Source organism: Diaporthe batatas (assembly GCF_019321695.1).
Source record: "Diaporthe batatas strain CRI 302-4 chromosome Unknown Contig00003, whole genome shotgun sequence".
Classification (NCBI taxonomy): Eukaryota; Fungi; Ascomycota; class Sordariomycetes; order Diaporthales; family Diaporthaceae; genus Diaporthe; species Diaporthe batatas.
This window is the reverse complement of record NW_025408550.1, coordinates 3,039,711-3,062,570: the sequence shown is the minus strand read 5'-3', so window position 1 is coordinate 3,062,570 and position 22,860 is coordinate 3,039,711. Positions and strand designations below refer to the sequence as shown.

Here is a 22,860-nt window from a genome sequence, read left to right as displayed (position 1 = left end):
ATCCCTGTAGGGATGGGCCTGCTCTGCGCTGCTACGTCATCTCCGCCGTTCACCGGGGCAGCCAGTCAACAGTCCCACCCTGAGTTAGCTGCAAGCTCTCAGGACGGGCAGGGACAGGTGGAGCAGCGGGGGATGCCTGCTGAGGCGCCCCTTGGCCCCTGCTTCAACCACAGGCAAAGCCCCTCTGTCACGAGTTTGTGGTCGCGTACCAACCACCAGTCTTTTCCATATTACCCACCCAGAGGTGCCTAACAAGCCTGACGCGATCTGAGGTGTGTCTTGGTCTTGTAGGGGCGTCGAGGTGGTTGATCTCGAGTCTTGCAGAATTATCAACGACGCCTCCAGCTGTTTGCCTCTGCCTCTGCCTGGACCTGGACCCCAACCGCGAACCACGCACCACGCACCACGCACCACGCCGCCGTTCGCACAGAGTGCATGTCGTAGAGCAGGCCTGATAACCTGCTCATCTGCAGACTGCGGACTGCGGACTGCGTACTGCATTGCAGACTGCGGATTGGCACAGTGCCAGTCAACAGTCAGCCACCCCTTCGCTTCGCCCCATAGCCCAGCCCAGCAAAAGAAACAAGTGCTTTTTCACGCGACAACCCATGCGGCACCACCAGCTTTGGCCATCATCCCCTCCAGTTTCTGATCCAGTCTCTTACAAGCCCTTTTCTCTGTTCACTCCTCCTACTCCTGCCAGCCAGCGCCGTGCCGATAAACAACCCCCACGATACCCAACCCACGCCCACGGGCTCGGCCATACCTTCCACTGCACCCTGCGTGCAATGTAGCTGAACTCAAGGCTGGACAACGTCTCTCGAGCCACAGACACGCGGTCCCCCTGCCACCATGGTCAAGATAGACGTCAACCAGGACTACTATGCAGACCTGGAGCTGCCACAGTCGGTCGACACCGAGACCGTCAAGAAACAGTACAGAAAACTTGGTAAGTCGCCCGGCCCAACTGCCCTGGCCTAGCCTCCTGCTGCGTCTCCCATCTGACCCTCGGCTTGCCTGTTTTGCAGCCCTCAAATACCACCCCGATCGAAACCCCGGCAGCGAGGTCGAGGCCGGCAAGAGGTTCACCAGGATCCAGGCAGCCTACGAGGTCCTTACCAACCCAGAGCAGAAACAGCGATACGACAACTCGCGTCGGTCTCGCTTCCCCGGCGCGTCCGGCGTCCGGGGCAACCCATGGCAAGATGTCTCCAAGAACTACCCTCCGCCGCCACGCCCGCCAGGCTTCCCTCCCCAGCGCCCGCCCCCTCCCAAGAGACCTGGTAGTCAGACCGGCGCCGCTAGGTACGCCCACATGGCGAATGACGCCAAGTCTGCCTCCCCTCGACCCAGCCGGAAGCCCGCCGAAGAGACGTGGAAGGCCTGGGAGGAGATGAGGCCCGGTACCAAGGCCAAGGCAACCGCCGGCCAGGCATCTGCTTCTGGGGCATCCGCAAGAGCCTCGAGTGCCCCCAGGCCCTCGGCAGCACCACCTCCAGTGCCACCTCGCTCTCCTCAGAAACAGCCCAAGGGGTCTTTTGGTCATCGCGTCAGCCGTGGCTACACGCCTCAGTCGCCTAGTGGGGATGAGCCATCCGTTGCCGGCAACAACTATTTCACAACCAGGACCCATACCAATCTCTTCACTGAGACCTCTTCAGCAGCGCAGGCTCGGCGGCGCGAGCCCTCAAACCCCACCCCTAGCTCCGAGTTTCGCGATAGTACATTCATGGACACCAGGCAGAGGACGCCTTACATGTCACACGGCGGGGAGAAACTCGACCCATTCCAGGGCGCCGCCAACATCAACCGGTCCCGCAGCACGCGAGAGACGAATTCCACGTCTTACCGTCACACCGACGGCGAGGATTCACCACCTTCCGGCGCGCGTCAACGTCGCGCCAGTGTCCCCGACAACCTAGACAACGACCCCAAGGGAAAGCGGAGGGAAGACAGCTACGTGAATGGCGCCGCCGACCCAAGCATAGGCACTGATGGCTTCGACCCGACTCCCGAGGCAACATCCCGTACCCAGCAGGAGGGTGTGGACGGCAAAGAAGGATCCAAATTGTATGCCCATCAGCCATATGCTCGTTCTTGTTTCGCAAGCAATGAAGTTCCTTCAAAGGCCCAGCAAGCGACCAGTCGTGCGGGCCAGGAGGAAATCTTCGAAATCTCCAACACGTCGCGTCACTCCAATCCAGCGTTGCACGAGGTACCGTCTTCGAGTGGAGACCCGAAGCCCTCCGGCCCTGGCTTGACCCCCTTTGACCTCAAGGTCCGCGACATAATCGGCCGCCTCTCGGTACTGAGATACCCAGGCGCGTTGCCTTCACAGAATCTCCAACAGCAGAGGGCTGACAGTGAAAACCCCAGCAGCTTTGGTGTGCAGATCGACGAATCATTCACTGACCGCCACCGATTTTCCAGGAACAGCGCCGATAACATCAACACTAGGTTTGTTGCTGATGAGAGTGATGCTACTAACTGGCAGTTCAACGCTGGATCACCAGTCGACGAGACTGGGCGACCAGCCATGCCGCGATCCAAGTCTGGAAGTCGAGTCGGTCGCCAATCGTCCTTCCGCGCCAACCACTTTCAGGCGCCCTCTGCTGAGCCTGCTAACGAGGGTGGCCCACCCCAGAACAGCTCATTCAACCCTGACGAGTGGTCTGAGAAGATTGGGCCCCAGATCTTCCAGGCATCGGGTGCGCACAAGGCAAACACAGCCCGGCCGATCCGCAACAATAGCAAGAAGCCAAAGCCTGTCCGTATGACGACAGGCACGGCCGGCATGGTTGAGTCTGATGAGAGCAGCAGTGGGCAGGACGACAATCTCAAGCCAACCACACCAGGGAACACGAACGGGATCAACGAGACGGCCAGCCCTAATGCCATGGATATCGACCCTCCTATGGACTATCTCAGTGCGAAAGGGGTGCGCAACATCCCCGTCGAGCCATCGCGTCCGGAGTGGAGGGCTGGTGATGTCAAGGGAATGACCCCTGGTCTGACCCCTGGCGCGGTCCCCCATGCTATGGGATCGGAAGATACTGAAGAGTTCCGGGCCAGTCTCTCCGACCTGAAGAACGTGGAGCCTTTCGCCCAACGTCCCACAGGCCTGGAATCATTCGGAGACCTGAAATCGACACTTCCGTTCCAGAGTGGTCCGTCAGGCCAGGCTCCCGTTGCACAGCCCCAGCCCAACCCCAAGACAAACAACCTCGGCCTTCCGGTGGCACCGAAGCCTCCAAACGCACCGCCTACGTTCGCCGTGCCGGGTCTCAAACCATCGGCGGCTGCATGGGAGAAGTATGCTGTCGAGTTTCATAAGTACCTGACGGAATGGCACAAGTTTAACACCAAGTTCTCCGACCACTTCCTTGCAAGGAACCTCGAGGTGCAGAAAAAGGTGGCCGATTCCGCCTGGGTCAAGTCGAGAGACTCCTCGGGTATTCAGGAGTACCTCACGTGGGCCGAGGAGGATCGACAGGTGCGTGCCACATGGGTACAGGCTTGCGACAACCATGAGATGCATGTCAGGGTCTTCATGGCTCACCGGGAGAAAATGATGAAGTAGACCTCGGCAGACCGGCAGAGGAAGTGACTTCATTTTGGTTCCGGCAGAAAAGCCGCAGAGCAAAGTATCATGGGAGTATTGAATTCGGCAGAGTGTTTCCCCAAACAGACTGCTTTGTACCGTCAAGGTCTGAGAGGGCATCGATCCGGCCGGTACGTTTGTTCAGCGAGGTCACAGTCCCTCGATTCAGCAACAAATGTGCTTCTCCGAAAAAAACTCTTTGCTCCGCTCTGGTACAGCTCCATGCCTGGATGCCCCCAGCAAATATGGCTCTCTTGTTTGCGAGCCGCTGGGGTCTCGGAACTGGGCCCATCGGTGCATACGATGCTTTAATAGGCTGGGATCAATCGTGGAGCTTCATCGAGTTGAGGCCAACTGCGACGAGGGACTCATGGGACACGTCAAAATTTGTCCCATCAGAGATGCCGGGCTCCATGGCCATGGGCCGATAAATCCAGGGCACTTGAAGTCTCGGTGCCTGGTCGTGGATGGCCAACGAGTAACGACGGGTTTGGGGAAACAAGTTCATGGATAGGCAAGGAGTGGGAAGGCGGTGTTTTGGTACAATACCTGTCTCGCATATACATTAATGAATCGGCAAGAGCATTGTTCCAGCGTGTATCTTGTTTTAAAACAGACCGGGCTCGGGGATGGAGGAACGGTCGCCGTCCTTTGGGAGCTGTCGTCTTGGGATATATTTCTCTAGGCATAGATCAGATACACCGACCCTCAAAGCTTGATTATTGAAGCGGTTTCCAGTGATGTCTTCTTGTGTGGCGTAGCAACTTTTTCAAAGTGTTTCTCCCATGTAGGATGGGCCTGCTCGACCATATCACGGCCGCTGGGAAACTCAGGACAAGACGTGAGCAATATTCGAGTTGTCCGGGATGGGGGCAATTCTTGGAATTGCGTCCTTCTCTACCTCGTTTCAGTGGTGTGCTATATAAGCTGGTTTCCTGACCCAACATAGCCCCGGGAACTCCCGTACCGTGAGACCTAAGCAGAGAGAATCCGATTACACCTTTAATACAAGCAGCCGAAAACCCAGCACGCCCTACCTTCCTTCCTTTCATCGCGCCTCTCAGATGGCTATGGCGTCGTCAGGCTCCCCTGTATCATCAGTAACGGAGGGGACACCCTCCTGGCCTTCGCCTTCTATCGTCTTGCCCGCCTCGTAGGTGAGGCGGCGCCAGCCGCACTCGGCCTCGGGGTCTTTGATCCACTCGACCGTGGGGAAATAGTGCTCGTTCTTCTTCATGGTGATGACCCACGGCACGCTGTCAAAGGTTACAGCCCTGAGTCGGAAGTCTGCAGGCGTCCTTGGTTAGTATCTTGCGATTGGTCAGGGGGGGGGGGCCTTTGGGACGAGAAGACTCACAGGTGTTGTCTGGGATGTCTACCACAGCCGCAATAAATGACTCGAGGTCCGGCGTGGGTTTGTTGTTGACGTGCGTGATGAAATTTGTCGGGGCCAGCCCGTATTGGTAAGCGGGAGAGCCCCGTGTGCGAGCAGAGACATATACCTCGCTGAAGAGCTTGCTGATCTGCTGGCGCACGGCATGGTGCGGCCTATGGAGGACGGCACCACAGAAAGAGACAGCACGGTCCGTCTCGACGTCGTCCGCAGCCACTGTGGGCAGCTTTAGTTGGATCTCCTCACAGTCGCGGACGATAACGGCGTCCAAGAAGCTGTTTGAGTACATGACATCCAGCTCCGAGATGCGCGTAATTAGCTTGCCGTTCAGCGTCAGTAAGATGTCGCCCTCGAGCAGCGCCTCATCGCCCTCCTTATCTTTCCGCTCGAACGTCCTCTTGGTGACCATGAACAGCTGGTGATGGCTTGTGTTGACCCGGGATACTTGCGCTATCCACTCTTCGGACACACCCATGAGGCGTGCTTGCGACATTGCGATGGACCTGAACTCAACCGACAGCATCCGAAGGTCGGGTACGACACCTTGAGAGATCTGCGACACTACAGGGAGCAGTGTTGGCGTGGCAAGACCGAGATGATACTCCTCATCCCTGTGGGTCGAGGGGTTGCGCTCTCCGAGATATGTCAACCACAGAGCCTGCACAGTACCGTCTGGAGCGACCAAGACGCCGCTACCGCACTGCTGGCTCAGGCTCGTGTCGACGGTGATGGCATCCACGTTGACAGCCCTGTACCTCGGCGCCCCAGAGTTGGCCGGAATGGCAACAGCAAATATCTCAGTGACGGTCGTGGCGGCGTGGACGACGCGGCCGATCCTGTTGTATCCGATGAAGTACGTCGAAGCGCCCTGCGTGATTTCCTCACTTGAGAGTTTCGCGCTCTGGACAGGAGCGTCAACCAACTTGGGGTCGTACTGGATGATGGCGTAGTTTTGCAAGGGGTGGAGGAAAACGACCTTGCCCTCGACAACGATGGAGTCCGCAATGGTGATGCTAATATCGCACAGGTCGTAGGGCACAATAGCCCGAGAGATGACGACCAGCCCCTTGTCTGCGTCAACGACCAAGCCCATGCCCCACTTCCGGTTCTTCGGGAAGCCGTCGAGCTTGACTGGCATCGTACAGTTGACATGGACAAAGCTCTTCACGAGCTCAGCCACGGCCGGGTGGGAAGTATGCTCGAGCTGAATGAATGAGGCCTTGCGCGGGACCGGGGGCACTGGTGGGATCGGGTCTGCAAGGTCGGTAAAGTCCCAGACTCCACTCTCGTCATTGCGCACAGCGAGCTTCATCTTGGAGGACCAATGCCTATCAACATAAATGATAGTGGTGTTGAGTGTGTGCAGATCTCTGAGGTGCTTGTATGTCACGACGACCCGAGCCTTGTCTGGTATGCCCTTGGCGACCTCAATAAAAGTCTCCAGATCCGGTACTTTCTTGTGGTCGAGGGTCTGGAGTATCCAGCCGTTATCGCTGTTATCGAAACGGAAAGAGCCTGTCGCTTCGCAGATGTAGACACCTCGCGCAGCCACGCCATATAGCCTCGCTTGCTGGTAGGACAGCGTGTGGAAGCTGCCACCGGCGACAGATACAAAGCGGTCAGGAGTGATGCTGTGCAAATCACCGACCTTGATCTCCACCTCGACATCATCCCCACCCCTCTGGAGCAGCAGTTTCACAGTGCTGTCGACATTCGAGTCCATAATGTCATCAAGCCGTACGAACGAGGTTATCAGCTCGTCGTTCACCTTGACGAGGACATCGCCTTCCTCGACCTTGCCGTGGGACGGGCCCTCGGGAAGGACTATTTCGGCAACAAGCATGTTGGTCTCCCTGGGGAACTGCTTCCTCATCTGTGCCTCCCACTCAGAAGACAGCCCGAGCCGCCTGCACTCATCGAAGGGCTTCAGGAGAAACTGGCACTGGATATCGCCTCTGGTAATGGGCTTCCCCTCTTGGAGGCACTTCAAAGCTCTCAATGGCCGATCCAGAGGCAAGAAATAATCCGTAGATGCGCCGTCCGCTCTTCCGCCGGCCTGCAGAGCAACGGCACAGCCATCGAGATTCACGACCGGACTGCCAGAAGAACCTCCGCTGGCAGCGGCACTGGCTTGGTAGTAGGAAGTACTATGCGACTGCTTGTCAGCAATTTGGCAGGCTCTAGTGTCACTGATAGTGTCTGGAGCCAGGAGCCAGGAGCCAGGAGCCAGGAGCCAGGAGCCAGGAGCCAAGCCAAGCCAAGCCAAGCCTCGAGCGAGCTGCAAACAGGGGATAGACTTACTTGAAGTCGCTGTAACCCTCACCGTACTCGGGGGCGTTGCGGTCCAGACGGCTGATTACACCGGAGAGGATGCTGAGCTTTTCACCGGCATCGTTACCAACAACGCGGATCTCGATACCGACTGTTTGCACACATGACATGGGTCAGAATCCATCAAACACGTTGGGCTTGGTGAGACATACCTTTAGCCAGGTCGGGCCGTAGCGACAGGGCCTTCACGGGCATGTATTTGATGGCCTTGGGGTCAAACTTGAGGATGCCAAAGTCGTGGACGGGGTCTCGGTAGACAGGGTAGGCGTCCACCTCCTCGTGGTTGTCAAATATACAGTAGCCCCAGAAGGGCCCGGCGCCAACGACGTGCCTGTTTGTCAGGATATAACCCCTCTCTGCGTCGACGACAAAGCCAGTGGCCTCGGAGTTCAGGGCGGGGTCGGTGTCGAATGAGCAGGTCTGGCAGAAGCGGATGGAGACGACATTTCTCACGACGTTCTCGATGGTCAACTGCCACTCGGCGGTATCAGGCCCGAGGGAGGGGAGGGTCTGCAGGGCAGTCTCGTCGATAAACTCGTGGTCGTGCATGTCGAGGTCGGCGGCCTCGATGTCGGGGGTATTGTCGCCGGCAGACTGCTTGCCGTTCAGGGAGTGGCGGTGGTGTTTTGGCGGGCGGCCGGTGTCGATTGCGTCGAAGGGGGAGGGCTTGCGCTTAGCGCGGGGAGAGGCGGTGGTGCCGTTCATGGTGGAAGCGTTTAAAGCGTTCGAAGCGTTCGAAGAGTGTGATGAAGACTGGCGGGTCAGCGGCGGTGGTACGCGGTCCGATGTGGACGTGGAGACGGAGACGGGGGACGTTGCAGCGAGAGCTCTGGCGAGACGAGTGCAAGGTGGTACAGCTGGTGAATGGCGCGGGAATGGCAAAAGACCAGATGACAACAGGTGGATGGGACGGCGGCGGCGAAGGGCTTGGGTTGGGATGTTGTTGAGGAAGGTAGCAGCGAGCTTGCCAGTTCCTGAGCCAGTGCCAAAGCCAATGCCAATGCCAACTCGGCTGCGCAGTGAGGAGGGCAGAGCTGTTCGCATCAAGACCCGTCCTGTTGCCCTCGTCTGAAGGGATGCAGCGCAGTCACTGGCCTATGTGAGGGCTGTGAAGCACAAGGGCATCTGGTGAGAGGTTGGCGGCGAGGACGATGTGAGGCGCACGAGGGGGACGTTGAGGTCGCAAGCCGCAAACATTTACGGGTTGACCTCGAGCTGACGGCCTTGCCAGGCCTGCTTGGACCCCCCCCCCTGTCTAGCCTCACATGCACTTAAATGGACCCGGTGAAACTGAGCTGTTCGCACAAGGTCGCGGATTCCGCTAAAGCACAGTAGCGGGACCAGGCGGGAAGAGCAGGCTTAGTCAGCCGTACACGATACTCGGTACTCGGTACCTATCTTGACCTCTCTTGAACTCTCATCATCCTCTTCCTCCTCCTCCTCCTCATCATCCTGTAGGGGCACATGCTTGGCCGGCAGGATCAATCCAATACCCCATTTGGTTTCCCCGGCTCCCCTCGACGGGTTGGCTACTCAAGTACCTACCTAGGTAGGTACTCGGGCAAGCACGAGAGGTCCTGACGAACGACTGCCTTCACCCTGTCCATCCCATCTTTGGCTATGGCCCCGAGCTTAGCTACTGTGTACACCACCTACTTAAGTAGGCAGTTCAGGGACTCGCCGCCGAGTCCTGCCCACGTGTGATGATGGGCAGCAGGTGGCCGCCCGGCCGGCGTGTGGTGCAAACGATGGGGTCGTGCCCGGCCGTCCTTGAGGCTTGGGGGCAGCAGGTGTCTATTTAAAGTTTGACGCAATATGCAAGACAGCTGGCATCGGGCCCGTGTGCCCTATGGGAGACGGGGCGAGAGTGGGCAGCAGGCCGGACAGCAGATGCGGGGGCAGATGGTGGCTGCAAGTCAGTCCGAGTGTCCTGGCAACTGGTCATGAACCACGTCGCCGTTGAGATGCGAGATCAGGCCTTGGTGGGCCCCACGATGCAAGAGCAGGCCTCCCTGGCCGGGCGAGGAACCATCTTCGTACCTGTAGACTGTACGTAGACCTCTGGACCTGTAGCCCGTCCGTCGTCTGCCTTTCCTCGGCCCGTCCCCTGGGCGCCTGGCAGGCTGGCAGGCTGGCAGGCAGGCCTGGGTGGTTGGTACCTAGGCAGGTAGGCAGGCCTACACACTTGGTCGTTCCGGGCCAGGTGGTGGTGGTGGTCGGCCCACGGTCGAGGCCAGTGGTCGGTGGTCGTGATTGTCGTTGAAACAATATCTTTGGGGCTTGGGCCACCCTGGTCCGTTTCTCACCCCCTCCCCATGTCCATTCCATCCCATCTCATATATATTGAACGCGTGCCTTTTCTTAGATCAGCCAACGCAACCAAAAAAGCCGTCACCCACAACCTCACCCGGTTCCTCTACCTGCAATTGTGGTCTCGCATGCTTGAGCGCCACCTGATTGATGCCTGTCTGTCCCTGCTGGACGCACCCGGTCGCCCCTCCCCTCGGTTGGACTGCATACGTTCGTCCTCGTCTCCAACAACAGCAACAGCAACAGCAACAGCAACATCAACATCAACATCAACATCAACATCAACACCAAGAATAATACGACAAGCTGCAGCTCCACCTCCACCTCCACCTCCCAACTCCCCCGTCCGACTCACAGCATTCACACCACTTGGCGGCTGCAAGTTGCAACCCCCAGCTAATGCCAACGAGGCTGTCCTGCAATCAATTATCCCGGCTCACCTGCTGGCATTGTTCCTCTCCCGCGCCGCCGTTCGTGCAGACCGCTTTGTGCCCTCATCTCGCTTAACCTCGACTTTTCCGTGGTTGTGGTTGCATTGAGCCCGAGACGTCATTCCCTCCCCCATGGGCATTTCGTCGCTCCACGATATTTCCCTTTGGCGAATACATCTCGCCCTTGTCTTCTGGGTCGAAGCGGGCCCCGCTCGCCTCTGTGCCAAGGGCCCCAGCCTTTCTCGGCCGGAGAATTCTTGATAGCTCGCCCGTTCGCCGCCGGCACTCATCAAACCCGCCCCACGCTCGCCCCTTGCCCACCTTGCCCACGAGGCCAGGCCCCGACGACTGCACCGCGACTCCCACCGCGCCTCCCACCGCGCCACCCGAACCACGGCGGCCTCGAAGCCTCTAGAGGCCAAAGACCGACGCCCGCCCGGCCAAAGACCCGACAGCCTCGGCACCACCGGACCCTCCTCCCTCCATCTCTCAAATAAGCATCGTACCGGCGAGTCATTGCTTGCTGCTGGCCACCTCTGACCTCCTAGACTCTCCTGTCTGCTTCATGGCCGTCTCATGACAGCTTGTCTCTCAACCATTCACACAGGCCCCGTGCTGAGACAAAGAGCCAGGAGAAGGCCCGGGAAGCCACAGGCTCGAGGGCTGCAATCGCGTCCACAATGGATACCCTCACCCCAACTGGCAATTTGACTCCAATAACGCCTACCTCGGGCATCTCAACGCCCAGGGGCCCCAGGAGCACATTCGTGCCGCTGGTCACAGTCATTGGCTTCCACCACGCGAGGGGTCCCGAGGTCGAGTCCTGGTATGGCAACCCCGAGGGCACAGACCCGGCCGTCGAGTATGGTTGGTCACTGCTGCCCTTCATGGCGCTCAGCGACGGCGCGCATGCGTAAGTATCTGCCACATCCAGACAATCGACCGCCTGGCGGTGCCTGGCGACATCTATCACTGACTGTCGTCATCTACGGATATAGCGCGACAGAAGACTTCTCCTACTTCACCCTGCTGAAGCCTGCTACCGAGACCGAGCCCGCAACATCGCTCTTTGGAATATCATGTACCAGACAGATGGACGCCTCCGCCCTGATCAACCGCCCCGCCGACGTTACGCGGTCAACCGTGCAAAAGGCCGTCGTCGTCATAGCCGACAACCCACAAACATTTGGCACGCTCAGGGAGCGGCTCAGTGTCGTCACGCATGCGTGGTTTGCCCAGCGCGAGTTCACCGATACGGAGATCCTGCGTCGCTTCCAGGAGAGCCTGGCGGACGAGAAGGAGCGGGGTCTCCTCAGCGAGGATGAGAACCGGGACGCCTACCTCGGCATGAGTTTGAGGGAGATGATACACGAGTTCAGGTGGCAGACTTTGGTACTGTTGAAATGCTGCCTTTTGCAGCCCAAGGTAAGGAGAATCCGACCGTGGGTGGCCGGGGAGGGGGACTCAGATACCGCTCGGAAATGTGGGCTGTCGCTAACCCAACGTCCCTATCTCTTCAGATGTTGTTCTTTGGTTCACGATGCGAGCGACTTTGCATGATGCAGTTTTCTTTAATATCCTTGATACCCGGTCTTATTCGAAGGCTTCAGGACTGTGCCGATCCGGAACTGAACAGCTACGAGAAGCATCTGACCATGCCCACAAACCTGAAATCTAGTGACCGGTCATCATTACAGGCATACATGGGCCTGCCGCTTCAGATATTCGGCAAGGTCGGTTTGCGTCGTCCCGGGTGATGCCTGCGAGTTGGAGCTGACCGAACACACAGGGAAGCCTGTTTGGGCCATATACACCGCTTCAGCAGCTCGATGTCTTGGCAGACCACGAGACAAAATCGTACATTGTTGGAAGCACTAATTCACTTCTTCTTCAGCAGCGCGACAGGTATAGTGACATCCTCATCAACCTCGATGACGATTTCATCAATATTACGTCGACATCGTTAAAACAAGCACTGCAACTCTCGACCCCAGACCGGAGATGGATCGATTTTATCACACAGACTGTAAACGAGACATGGGACGAGGCGAATCCCAGCCGGCCCAAGACGATGGGCTTCATGGGGAGCGAGGAATTCATCCGACTTCAATTCGAGGACTACATCATTGCGCTTCTTTCGGCCGTAAAGTATCACACCTTCCTGGCTAAGCATAAAGATAATCCGAAAATGCTTCTTCCGCACATTGATGGCGATCCAGCAGTGGACTTCAATCTGGACTGGGTCGAGGCCTGGATGAAGACGGAGAATTACCGGATCTGGAACAACAACACCGACAGCCATCTGTTTGACATTGCCGAACCAAGGCACATATGTGCAGGCGGCCTCACCATTGACGATGTATCAAGGCGCGTGACCCAGCAGGTCCAGGACTTACATCTGGACGAGAAGCTGTCTCAAGGAAGAGAGGCGGCCGCGAGGAACCTGGCCGCGGCTAGGGATAAGGGAGGTGCCATGATCACCAAATTCTACGGGGAGCTTGAGGCATATCGGGAGGCCCAGCGGAAGAAGGCGGAGGAGACCAGGCAACAGCAGTCCAGCGACTCTGTGCCTGCCAGTCCAACCATCAAGAATGGGCATGATGCCGAAAAGGCAGGCGTGGGTGCCTATATGAGCAGTTGGGCCACGTGGGCGGGAGAGAAGCGAAAGGCGCTCGCCAACCGCGGCAGCAGCGACAACAGGAACAGCGGCAGCAGCACGAGCGGATGGGGCCTCGGGCTGGGCAGGACCAAGAGCAAGAAGGACGCGAGCAGCACGACCTCGCTGCACTCGGCCTCGGAAAAGGAGGTCAAGAGCCCGCGCATGTCGACGTCTTCGTCCTTCTTTGGCTCGGTGAGGAAGAGCGTGGACAGCGCCCGGGAGCTGGAAAAGGCGCGCCAGGAGGACCCGGTGCGCCCGGGCACCCAGCACTCGTTCAGCGAGAGCATACTCGGCTCCGAGGAGTCCGGGACCGCGTCGTCGCCCGAGGCCTCGCCACAGAAGCCGCGGATCGACTTCGCGATGAAGGAGACGAGCGTGTGGAACGACCGCGAGTCGCCCACCGAGTACAAGCTGGCATAGCGTCCGCCGGCGGTGGCACGGAGGCGGCGCCGGACCAACCCGCTCGGCCCGCTGAGGAGATGTGGCGTGGGATCGCACCGTAATAGTCTGGGGTGAAGTGAGACTCGTGTCCGTCGGGGCCGTGTAATGAAGAAAAAGGCATGGGAACGAACGAAACGCATCAAGCATCTCGGATGGTTTTAGATCAAAAACAAAGTATACCACGGCATGGCATAGCATAGCATTGACGGCACTTGAAAGGGCCACACAGCAGCCACGGCAGCAAGGACGTTGCATAGTTTGGATAGGTCAAAATACATCATTGTCAAAAGACTTTTCTCTCTCTCTCTCTGTCTCTTGGGTCCGTCTCGTCAATGTTCGTGGTGCACACAAGCCTCCACATCTTGACCAAGTTGCCACAGTTCATCAGAGTAGGAGTGAGTGGACAAGACTCGGACACTTTGCACTCGGTCCGCGGCTCTGATTCGGAGGCTTTGTTATTTATCCCCAACACATGAAAAAAAAGACGCCCGCCTTCTTCCTCATAACGCCCTGGCCTCCGTGGGGAAGATTCAGATGCTGAACTTGCTGAAAGTTTCGGAAGAAGAGGTCTGCTGCTGGCCGACCTCTCTTATCTCTGTTCTTGTCGCCTTGCGCTTGTCCGGGAGGGGCCCGGGGCCAGCAAGGGCTTGGGAAAACGCCGTTGTGTATCTACCGAATGGTTTGGAGTAAAAAAGCACGATAGCCAGTTGTTAAGAATGCGCCTGTGATGCAGTGCCCTCATGTTTTCCCCCCTTGCATCTGCCCCCCTTTGACACATTCCCTGTATTCCTTGGTATCACGAACAGCATCGCCCGAAACACGTATTAAACAGCTACGCCGTCGCGTTGAGCCACGTCGGCGTGACCCGCTCACTGTGGGCCGTGGAATTCTCCTTCCATTGCTGCGACCCCGCTGGCCTCCACGTTATGGTAGTCGAGAATTTCGGAGTACCTGCAATTAGGTATTAGCACACGTGCACACTTTCCTGCCTGGCCAACCCCTTGGAGGTCCCTTGGTATCAGCGAAAACCCACATCATGATCTTCCACGTGTCCACAGGCAGGTCTGCGTCGTTAAAGCTCCAGTCGAACTTCTCCTCTGCCACGGGCTCGTCGGTTGGGTCGTGGTAGGGAGCCAGGTACTCATGCGCCAGAGCATCCGCAGCTGTTATCCGCTTCTTGGGGTCGAAGACCAGCATGCGTTCGAGAAGGTCAACAGCTAAATCTATCGTTAGAAAAAGTTGTTGCTGGCACAGCTATGAGGTGACAGTATGTACGAACCAGACTCGTCGGCGTTCTTAAACTTTGTTGCCAGAGGTTGACGCTCCCGCTTGGGCAGCGATTTCACGAATCTCAAGGTCTGCCAAACTGTCAGTCACTTTGCAGTTGGAGCGCGGCACGCGATGCGCAACTCACGTTTTCGCTAGCAATGGTGTTGATGACATCGTCGGGTGGTGTACCAAGGAGCTCTGTGATGATGGAAAACTGATTGACGTGGTCCTTTCCAGGGAAGAGTGGCTTGCCCTCGAGCATCTCGGCGAAGATGCAGCCCGCGCTCCAGATGTCAACCTCGACGTCGTATTTTTGCCAGGTGAGCATGATCTCGGGAGCACGGTAGTATCTTGTCGATACGTAACCTGTCATCTGAGGGTCTTGGATACGGGCCAGGCCGAAGTCGCAAATCTTGAGATCGCAATTCTCGTTGACCAGGATGTTGCTGGGTTTCAGGTCTCGGTGCACCACGCCAGCAGAGTGCACATATTTCAGACCTCGCATGATCTGGTACAGGAAATACTGGATGAACTGCTTCTCGAGGGGCCGGGAGGTCAACAGCCGGTGCAGGTCGGTGCCCAACAGCTCGGTGACGAAGTAGATGTCTTCGAGGGGGGAGATGAAGATGTCGCTGAGAGATATGACGTTCTCGTGCCTGAGGTGCTTGAGAAGTTTCAGCTCGCGGTAGGTCCTCTTGGCCAGGACTGGCGTGCTGAAGGGCTTCATGATCTTCTTGATGGCGACATTCTGGTTGGTCAGCTGGTCTCTGGCGGAGCAGACCAGACCAAAGGCTCCCATGCCCACTGGTTGTAGGTCGGAGTACCTCGATGTGATCTCGAAGGTCGTCCCAAAGATCTGGGCGCGCACGAACTCAGCCATGATGGATGTGATTCGGAGGATCGAATTGGCGAGGGCGACGTGTCGAAGGGAATTAACAGGAGAGGTAGAGATCGACTTGAGATGATGCGATGCTGACGAAGCGTCTCAAACCTGTTACGTCGCTCGTGGCCGAGCAGTGGTGAAGCAGACCAGCGGGGTTGCTGTAGGAGGGCGGAAAAGAATGCAGCAACGTTCGTCAGAGCTAAGGAGTGCTCGGTTGTAGGACGCCTGGCTGGCTGGCTAGCAACAATGGTGGGGACGAAGAGGCAGGTGGGCGACGCGGGGCTCCGAAAGTGCTGGCGGAAGCTGGGGTTGAGGAACCGGAGTGGCGCAGAGGGGGAGGGAAGGCGAGGCGCTGAAAGTCGGTGTATTAGCTCTCTAGTCTAACAATTTCCTGGCAATGGGCGCTTGCGATTCGATTGGGTTTCAAGTGTCGAGGTGCTGCCATGCAACTGCCTCGCCTTGCGAGCTCACTGCAGACATGGTATTACCCGCTCAGACTGGGCATTTGGGGGCTGCAATCGAGGGGCAAAGTACCAAAAGAGTGCTGGGCTCTGGCAGTTGCAATAGTGCAGAGACGACAGGTTCTGGGGTTGTCTCCCTCTGCACTCTGCAGCTGGGGCAAGGGCCGTCCGTCCCACGTACCGACGCGAAAGAGGAGTGCTTTTGCTGCCTCGGGAGTGCGATGTCAGGGATAGTGCCTCGGCGACTAGCCTGAGTGACTGACTGAGTGACTGACTGACGGGCAAGAGAGGACCGCTATGCAGACATGAGCTTGGGGACCTCGGTATTTGGGCAGGGCCGGACTTGTGTGCAAAGGGCCACACAGCACAAGGACAAGAGTGAAGAGCAGTAAAGGACGGCCGAGGCCTTTGGAGGGGATCGGAAAGGTCAAGATGGCCCCAGACTGCGCCGGGTCTCGATTGTTCCTTATGAACAGGCGAGCTCGTACCTGAGTCAAGTAGCCTCGTCTGGCAGTGCCGTTGATCAGCTCGCGAGTGATTCAGGGTCGGTGTGCGTGTGGTATCCAGAGGGCGTGTCCGATTGTCCTGATGCTCGCCTGGGTGGTTGTATGGGAGGGCGGCGGTAGGGTCTGTGGTGTTTTGTCGACTGTACGGAGTAACTGCGCAGAGCTCGCAAGAGAAGGGAAGACTCGAGGCGGGCCGATGGGGGGAGGAAGGGGGGGTCTTTTGGGCGGGCAGAAACCAGGTTTTAGGGATGCTGGCACTGGGCATGCCACTCGACGATAAGATAGTCGGTCGACAGCTTTTTGCAAAGAAAGGGCCAAATCGAGATGGTGACCTTACTGCCTGCAACTTGGGACTGGGACTGGGACTGGGAATCGGCGTGGCAGAGTGGACTTGGAACTACTGGTACGGAGTACTTGCTTGGGCTGTGGCCGGGGCTGGGCCATGCCCCTTGTTTTTTCTGGGGCGCGAGGTGTGCAGTACGGAGTAAGAAGCAGCAGCAAGCAACAAGTACGGATACAGGGCAGGGCAGGGCAGGCAAGGGCAGGGCCAAATCCAGGCTGAAAAAGGGCACCTTTCCCGATGGGAATCTCCCGCACGCCCAATTCGATGTAGCCAGCTCTGGGCCAAGCTGCTACCGTTGCGGCACGGAAACGGTGACTCGGCTGGTCGACGTACGGAGGCTGCTGCGTGACTACGTGCTACGGCTGGCCGGGAGGGCTGGCTGGAAGAAGGAAGGGCTGGACGGGGCTGGAAGGGCTGCATATCCCACGAGCTCTCCTGGCTCTCAACCTCCCCTCCCCCTCTCCCCCCTCCCCCCACCTTTTCTCTCACCCCTCCAGGGAGACACGCTGCTGGCTTGCTTGGTGATGCGAGTGTTGGGCAGTTGGGTGGATGAGGTGGCGGTGGCGGGTGGTGGGTGGTGGGTGGTGGGTGGTGGGAGGGCAGGAGGGTTCGTCCTCATGTGGTCATCCACATCCCACTTTCTCTCTTTCCCATGCCGCAGAAGATCGATTTCCGACAGCCCACCGACCTGGGCCCCCAGATGGCACTTCTCTCGTCGCGGCCTAGCTCTGGTGCGAGGTAGCCTCGCTCTTCCAAGGTTTTGCCCATGGCGTGCAACTTTCTCATCCCCGGCTGCGGGCCCCAGGCCCAATGGGGATCGTTGATTTGTGCTGGCCTGGTGTTGTTGTTGTTGTTGTTGGTGGTGGTGGTGGTGCTGCTGCTGCTGTTGCTCCTCGGTTGTGCGGTGCGTGCTGCTCATATTGCTGGGAGACCTGACTGCTGCATATGTCCCATCATCCAGCAATAAAAATTACTAGGGGGTGACGTCAGGACCCACCCCTGCCGTTTCCTCTTGACACTGACAGACTGACCACCTAGGTACCCAGATACCGTGCAAGGTATACCTGCCTTTCTCGTGCTACTATTACTGCTTTGCATGGGAGCCCCACCGGAGCTTGAACTCGACCTGCTGTCCACGGCTGCGGGCATTTGGTAGGGCGTCTATCTGCACACGTTCCCTCTCGAGCTCGGCGGCCTGACAACGGGCAACAGGGCACATAATAAGCTGTCGGGTCGGTCGCCGTTAACATATAACCCTGGGCGTATGAAAGCGCAGGTGCACAAACATGATACCCAGGTTGCTGTGCCGGCCCCACAAAAAGACATGTTCCGCTCATCGTCGAAACTGGTGCTGATCGGGAAGCATCTAGCCTGGCGAAGATCCCGCGGGCCTGGACCCGGATCCCTGTCTTACACATTCTGACAAGTGCGGACCTTTCTGTCCGTTTCTGCATGCATGCCGGCTTGCCGGCCGCCAGCTGTCATTCTGCCAGGCTGCCCGGTCACAGAGATGTAGTGTAATAGCGGCGTCGGGATATCAGGTCTCTGTCTACCAGATGTCTACAAACAACACTTCAATGTATATATGCCACAGTCCATGGTAGCTGCTGCCACGCTGAGGGGTGAGCCGTCATCCCACAATCGACATATCATCATGGTCGGTCACCGGTTCGAGATGCCCGCCAAGCATGCCGTTTCAGGAGCACTGCTGTCTACTTGCTGTCTGCTCTGCTGTCCGCTGTCCGCTGTGCGCTGTCCGCTGTCTGTCCCATGATCCATCCTCGGTATATTCCAGGTATGGCGCCCCTCCCGCTAACCAAGTCCTCGAGACAACTGAAGAAAAGGGTCACGCGTCAGCCACACGCCGCAACATCCATACTAGGCACCTAGGTGGGCAATTAGGCTTAGGCTCGGGCTGAAATCACGCTGCAACACCTTGCACCTGAAAAGGTCCAGTCGCAATGGTTACATGCAACATGCGACATGCCGTGTGTGTGCCTGAGGAGCGCCCCGCCGCCACAAAGCTAATCTTGAGATCGGCCTCACCACATGTGCGCTCAGCTACTATGTAGTACACTATAACAAGAGATATATCAGATGTGCCGATTCATGGCACAGCCAAGATCAATCTGGATGCCCCCCCAGAAAGGGAGCTAGAATGGACACTTGGATATTCCATCGTGTCTAGTGCCGCCGCCGCGGCTCTGCCCGATGCCGACCACCTGGGCATTTACCAGCTTGCCGGGTGTCGATCCCTTCCCCCTTCGCCGCCGCCGCGGCGCCAGATGCCAGATGCCAGTTTCTATTATGCTTTTCCGCCCTTCGCACCTTACCTTTAGTCTTCATTCCAAGTGTCCCTTAGGTTCAGGCCGAAGAAAACTCTATCAGCTCCTGCACAATCTATCCAGCACCCCTTCACGACTCAGAATCCCGCAGTCTCGAAGACCTCCCCCTAAAACGCTGGCCGGGTGTCGCGAGGGGCTTACCTCGCTCCCCTGGCCGATGACGACATAGGGAAAGCCGCCGGACCCACAGGCACGACACGCGCTGCGCACAGTCTGCATGACATCATTGAGGGTAGCGGAAGGCGTTGTGGTGCCTCCCAGGACAGCCGAGCCATGAGGGGAGCCTCGACGCTCGCGACGGCGTCGACTCTCAGCTCGCGCGCCCGCCAGCAAGCTGTTGAGAATTGATCACGGTTGACAGATCTGCACCCCACATGGACCCTGGATTTGCACAAGGTTCACCGGCGAGTCTTGTCTCTCAGAAGTACCTAGGCAGCCAGAACAGCGTACTCAACAGGCCCTCTGTTTCGTCATTGCTAGGTCATTATGGACCCGAGCTGACTCGGAGCGGTCGTCTTGTCCGTTTGAAGATTCAAACAACGGACATAATGGGAAGGCCAAATGCAGCCAGGAGGGATACAGAAAGACTTGAAGTAATTAGAGGAACAAGGAATGGGCGGGGGTGGGGAGCGTGTATGTGACCGCTGATAGCTATTGGTGGCTACAGTACTACGTACGGTCACTGCGGCTCTCTTGTTATGACCGGTCCCTGGCACTCATTTGCTTCCATAATTCATGACATTGTTGCGTAGAGACAGCCTAAATCGGGTGACGATTCGCATAAAAGACGAATCCATCTGTTGTATATTCCACTCAATCACATGAGACTGCCGGAGACGTTTGATATGCTCCCATATCGTAACTACCCCCTCACACATGGCTTGGCATCTCAGAGAGATTAATTCTGATTGAATAGAGAGCGACATCTCATACAAACTAGTTTTCCAGCAGGCTGTCCTAACGATAGGCTTTCTTCAGTCGGCACAAAGACAGAGTAGCCATATAACAAGAGAACAAATATTCGCAGGGTAAAAACCGGATAGTACAGGGTAAAAAACAGATGGTATAAGGTAACTTCTTTATAAAAATAAAACTTTATATTATAACTTTAAAAGAGATTTAATTTTTTCAAAGAAAAAATACCTTAGAATATAATAGAAAAAATAAGTTATTTAAAGATATTATTTTTAAAATTTTAGCGATAATATTTATATAATTATATATTATTATAAAAATAAATAATATTTTATTAATGTGGCAGATAAATGGGGGGGTAAGCAGTTAGGTCTGAAAAGAGTGTATTGGGTTGGTTGGTTGGTTGGTTGCAGGCGGGCTGGGGCGAAGGCCCCAGCCTTGGGTCCTAAGAACCTGCTGACTAAGCTGATGACTAAGCTAGAATCCAGTTGACTTACTTGCACCCCCAAGGGGCTCCCACAATTAAAATAAAATTTAAAAATATATTAATAATTTCTAATAACCTTATTCTATATATGTAATATTAATTAAATAATAATAAATAGTAAAAAATATTTAAAAAATTTATATTTAAAGATGTTACTTATAAAATTAAAAAAATTAAAAAGTTACCTTATATTATTTAATTTTTACTCTATAAATATCCGTTCTTTATAATAAACTACCCGGGCAGTGCCTACTACCTAACCTTTTATAAAGTAGTCTCTTATAAACTAATATTTTATAAGATAAGTTTTAAAAGTATTTAGCTTTAATTATATTATAAAATTTATAAAGAATTTTTTTTTTAAATAAGTTTATTATTATAATATTATTATTTTATTAATAGTTATATATTTATAATAGAAATTATATTAATTAATTAATAAAAATAAATTTAAATAATTATTAAATATATTAATAAAAAGATTTATTAAATTTTATATTAAAAATCTTTTTTATAAAATTTATTTTAATTTTATTATATAATTATTTTATTAATTTTAATTTTAATATTACAATAAATTAACTTTTAAACTATTTATATTAATAATTTTAATAAATAATATTATTAAAAATAATACTTTTTAATTTAACTTTTATAATATAAAGTTTAATTATATACTTATATATTATATTCTCTTTTTATTATTATTAATATTATTTTCTTTAAATATTAAATCTTAAATATTTACTATTATATAAAGGCACCACATACATTTTATATATATAGGGATTGAAAATAAAACCACCCCTAAAAATGCTTAGGCCTATGGATAACCTCCTATGAGACAACCTTCTCTGGGACACTCTCCTGTGGGATAACCTCCTGCACCATACCCTCTCATATCTCAACCTCACACCGGATGATCTCTCAGATAGAATAGGATAGTCTCCCACACGGCAGGCCGTCATATCATACCCTCTTACAGTATACCCTCCTCAGGGCACCATTCTAATAGACTTCCACGGCGGGATACTCCCTCACGGGAGGGCCTCTCACAGGATGACGGGAGAGAAGGTGAGAAGTTCGTCTGGAACGATAAAGTTGCTATTCGAACTGATATAGTAAAATGCAGTTGCTCTTAATGTAAAGCAATGGCCTCTACTGGCGCCTTCGCCCTTGTACTTTAGTAGCTAGGTAGGCTGGCCTCACAAGTCTCCGTTCTCCCCCTTGTCCACTGGCAGCGGCTCGACATTCCAGATACCCTCCGCATACTCGTTGATGCAGCGGTCGCTGCTGAAGAAGCCCATGCGGGAGACACTGGTGATGCTCTTGGTGAGCCACTCCTCTTGGTTCTTGTACGCCTCGTCAATGACGGCGTGCGTCTCAATGTAGCTGTGGAAGTCATCTGACACCAGGTAGTAGTCGCCGTGGTCGCGCACCGCCGAAATCATGCCCGCGAAGTCGTTGGGCTGTCCGAACATGCCCTTCTCGATGGCCTCAAATACCTTCGCGAGGTCCGAGTCTACGGCATGCGAACCGTATGTGTGCGAGTGACGCAAGTCCTCGACGTCCTCAGCCAGGTTTCCGAAGAGGAAGATGTTGTCCTCGCCAATCTCGCGCGTGATCTCGATCTATGAGGATTGTTAGTGTACAACTACAGACACCAGTTGACAGCCAGCAGGAAGGGCTGAGGGTTGCAGGCTGTGATCCAAAACTAAAAGCCGCAACCAGAGTGCTGACTTACGTTCGCACCGTCTGCAAAATTCACAAGTCAGTCTCATGCGGACCAAGCAACCCAGGGGAAACAACTGCTGCTTACCGCACGTTCCAATAATCAGGCCGCCGTTCAGAACGAACTTCATGTTACTGGTGCCCGAAGCCTCAGTGCCAGCAGTGGAGATGTGCTCGCTGATGTCCGAGGCAGGAACGATAATCTCGGCCTTGCTGACGTTGTAGTCTTCAAGGAAGACGACCTTGAGAAGATCTCCGATGTCCTCATCCTTGTTGACAACAGCACCGACGTTGTTGACAAGGTGAATGATTTGCTTGGCCTAAAGTGTGCAGAGTTAATTACGGTTAACTAAGTATAATACCCCATGGCAAGAAGTAAGGGTACTGCGCGGTACGTACCATCCAATAGCCAGGTGCGGCCTTGCCACCGAAGATTGTCACCCGGGGTTGCACCTTCTTCCTCTCCTCCGGCGACATAGCCTTGAGAGTCAAGTAGCGGTGGATCGTTCCAAAGATGTTCAGCTGCTGTCGCTTGTACTCGTGAATACGCTTGACCTGCACGTCAAAGAGGGCAGCAGGGTTGACAGTCACGCCAGTGCTGGCCTTGATGTGCTTAGCAAGCCTGACCTTGTTGGCGTACTTGATCTAATGAGTTGACATCGTGTTAGTTACTTGATTTAGCCTCCAGATAATGGCCGGGAATTGTGGTCGGACTAACCTCTTGCCACTCCTTCCTAAAGTCCTTGTCTTTTAC

At 55.2% G+C, this 22,860-nt stretch overlaps 4 protein-coding genes across 4 annotated transcripts; 2 read left to right on the top strand and 2 right to left on the bottom strand.

The window, feature by feature from the left end:
• Positions 1-193: 193 nt before the first annotated feature.
• KVR01_003564 (uncharacterized protein) lies at positions 194-4,328 on the top strand. Its single transcript, XM_044784232.1, has 3 exons — positions 194-949; positions 1,029-2,070; positions 2,377-4,328. Exons 1-3 carry the CDS (start codon positions 853-855, stop codon positions 3,578-3,580), a joined length of 2,343 nt encoding a protein of 780 aa, XP_044648579.1. The 5' UTR covers positions 194-852; the 3' UTR covers positions 3,581-4,328.
• On the bottom strand, positions 4,305-8,573 carry KVR01_002614 (uncharacterized protein). The gene is made up of 4 exons (XM_044792674.1): positions 7,478-8,573; positions 7,296-7,416; positions 4,959-7,141; positions 4,305-4,888 (listed from the first exon to the last, which is right to left on the bottom strand). Exons 1-4 carry the CDS (start codon positions 8,367-8,369, stop codon positions 4,662-4,664), a joined length of 3,423 nt encoding a protein of 1,140 aa, XP_044647629.1. The 5' UTR covers positions 8,370-8,573; the 3' UTR covers positions 4,305-4,661.
• Positions 8,574-10,746: 2,173 nt separating this feature from the next.
• On the top strand, positions 10,747-13,145 carry KVR01_003891 (uncharacterized protein; the record flags this gene model as incomplete). The annotated part of the gene is made up of 4 exons (XM_044782453.1): positions 10,747-10,979; positions 11,065-11,491; positions 11,587-11,799; positions 11,856-13,145. 4 exons carry the CDS (start codon positions 10,747-10,749, stop codon positions 13,143-13,145), a joined length of 2,163 nt encoding a protein of 720 aa, XP_044648906.1.
• An 890-nt stretch (positions 13,146-14,035) lies between these two features.
• KVR01_003782 (mitogen-activated protein kinase HOG1) lies at positions 14,036-15,315 on the bottom strand (the record flags this gene model as incomplete). The annotated part of the gene is made up of 4 exons (XM_044790619.1): positions 14,036-14,117; positions 14,200-14,383; positions 14,446-14,524; positions 14,581-15,315. The coding sequence occupies 4 exons, from the start codon at positions 15,313-15,315 to the stop codon at positions 14,036-14,038; spliced, it is 1,080 nt and encodes a 359-aa protein (XP_044648797.1).
• Between the last annotated feature and the right edge of the window lie 7,545 nt (positions 15,316-22,860).

Coding starts and splice junctions, on each gene's coding strand:
- KVR01_003564 (XM_044784232.1), top strand. CDS start 853: ATGGTCAAGATAGACGTCAACCAGGACTACTATGCAGACCTGGAGCTG. Junction 950..1,028: donor GAAACAGTACAGAAAACTTG/GTAAGTCGCCCG, acceptor CCTGTTTTGCAG/CCCTCAAATACCACCCCGAT. Junction 2,071..2,376: donor GGCAAAGAAGGATCCAAATT/GTATGCCCATCA, acceptor TGAAAACCCCAG/CAGCTTTGGTGTGCAGATCG.
- KVR01_002614 (XM_044792674.1), bottom strand. CDS start 8,369: ATGCGAACAGCTCTGCCCTCCTCACTGCGCAGCCGAGTTGGCATTGGC. Junction 7,417..7,477: donor ACGGCCCGACCTGGCTAAAG/GTATGTCTCACC, acceptor GTGTGCAAACAG/TCGGTATCGAGATCCGCGTT. Junction 4,889..4,958: donor AGACATCCCAGACAACACCT/GTGAGTCTTCTC, acceptor GGACGCCTGCAG/ACTTCCGACTCAGGGCTGTA.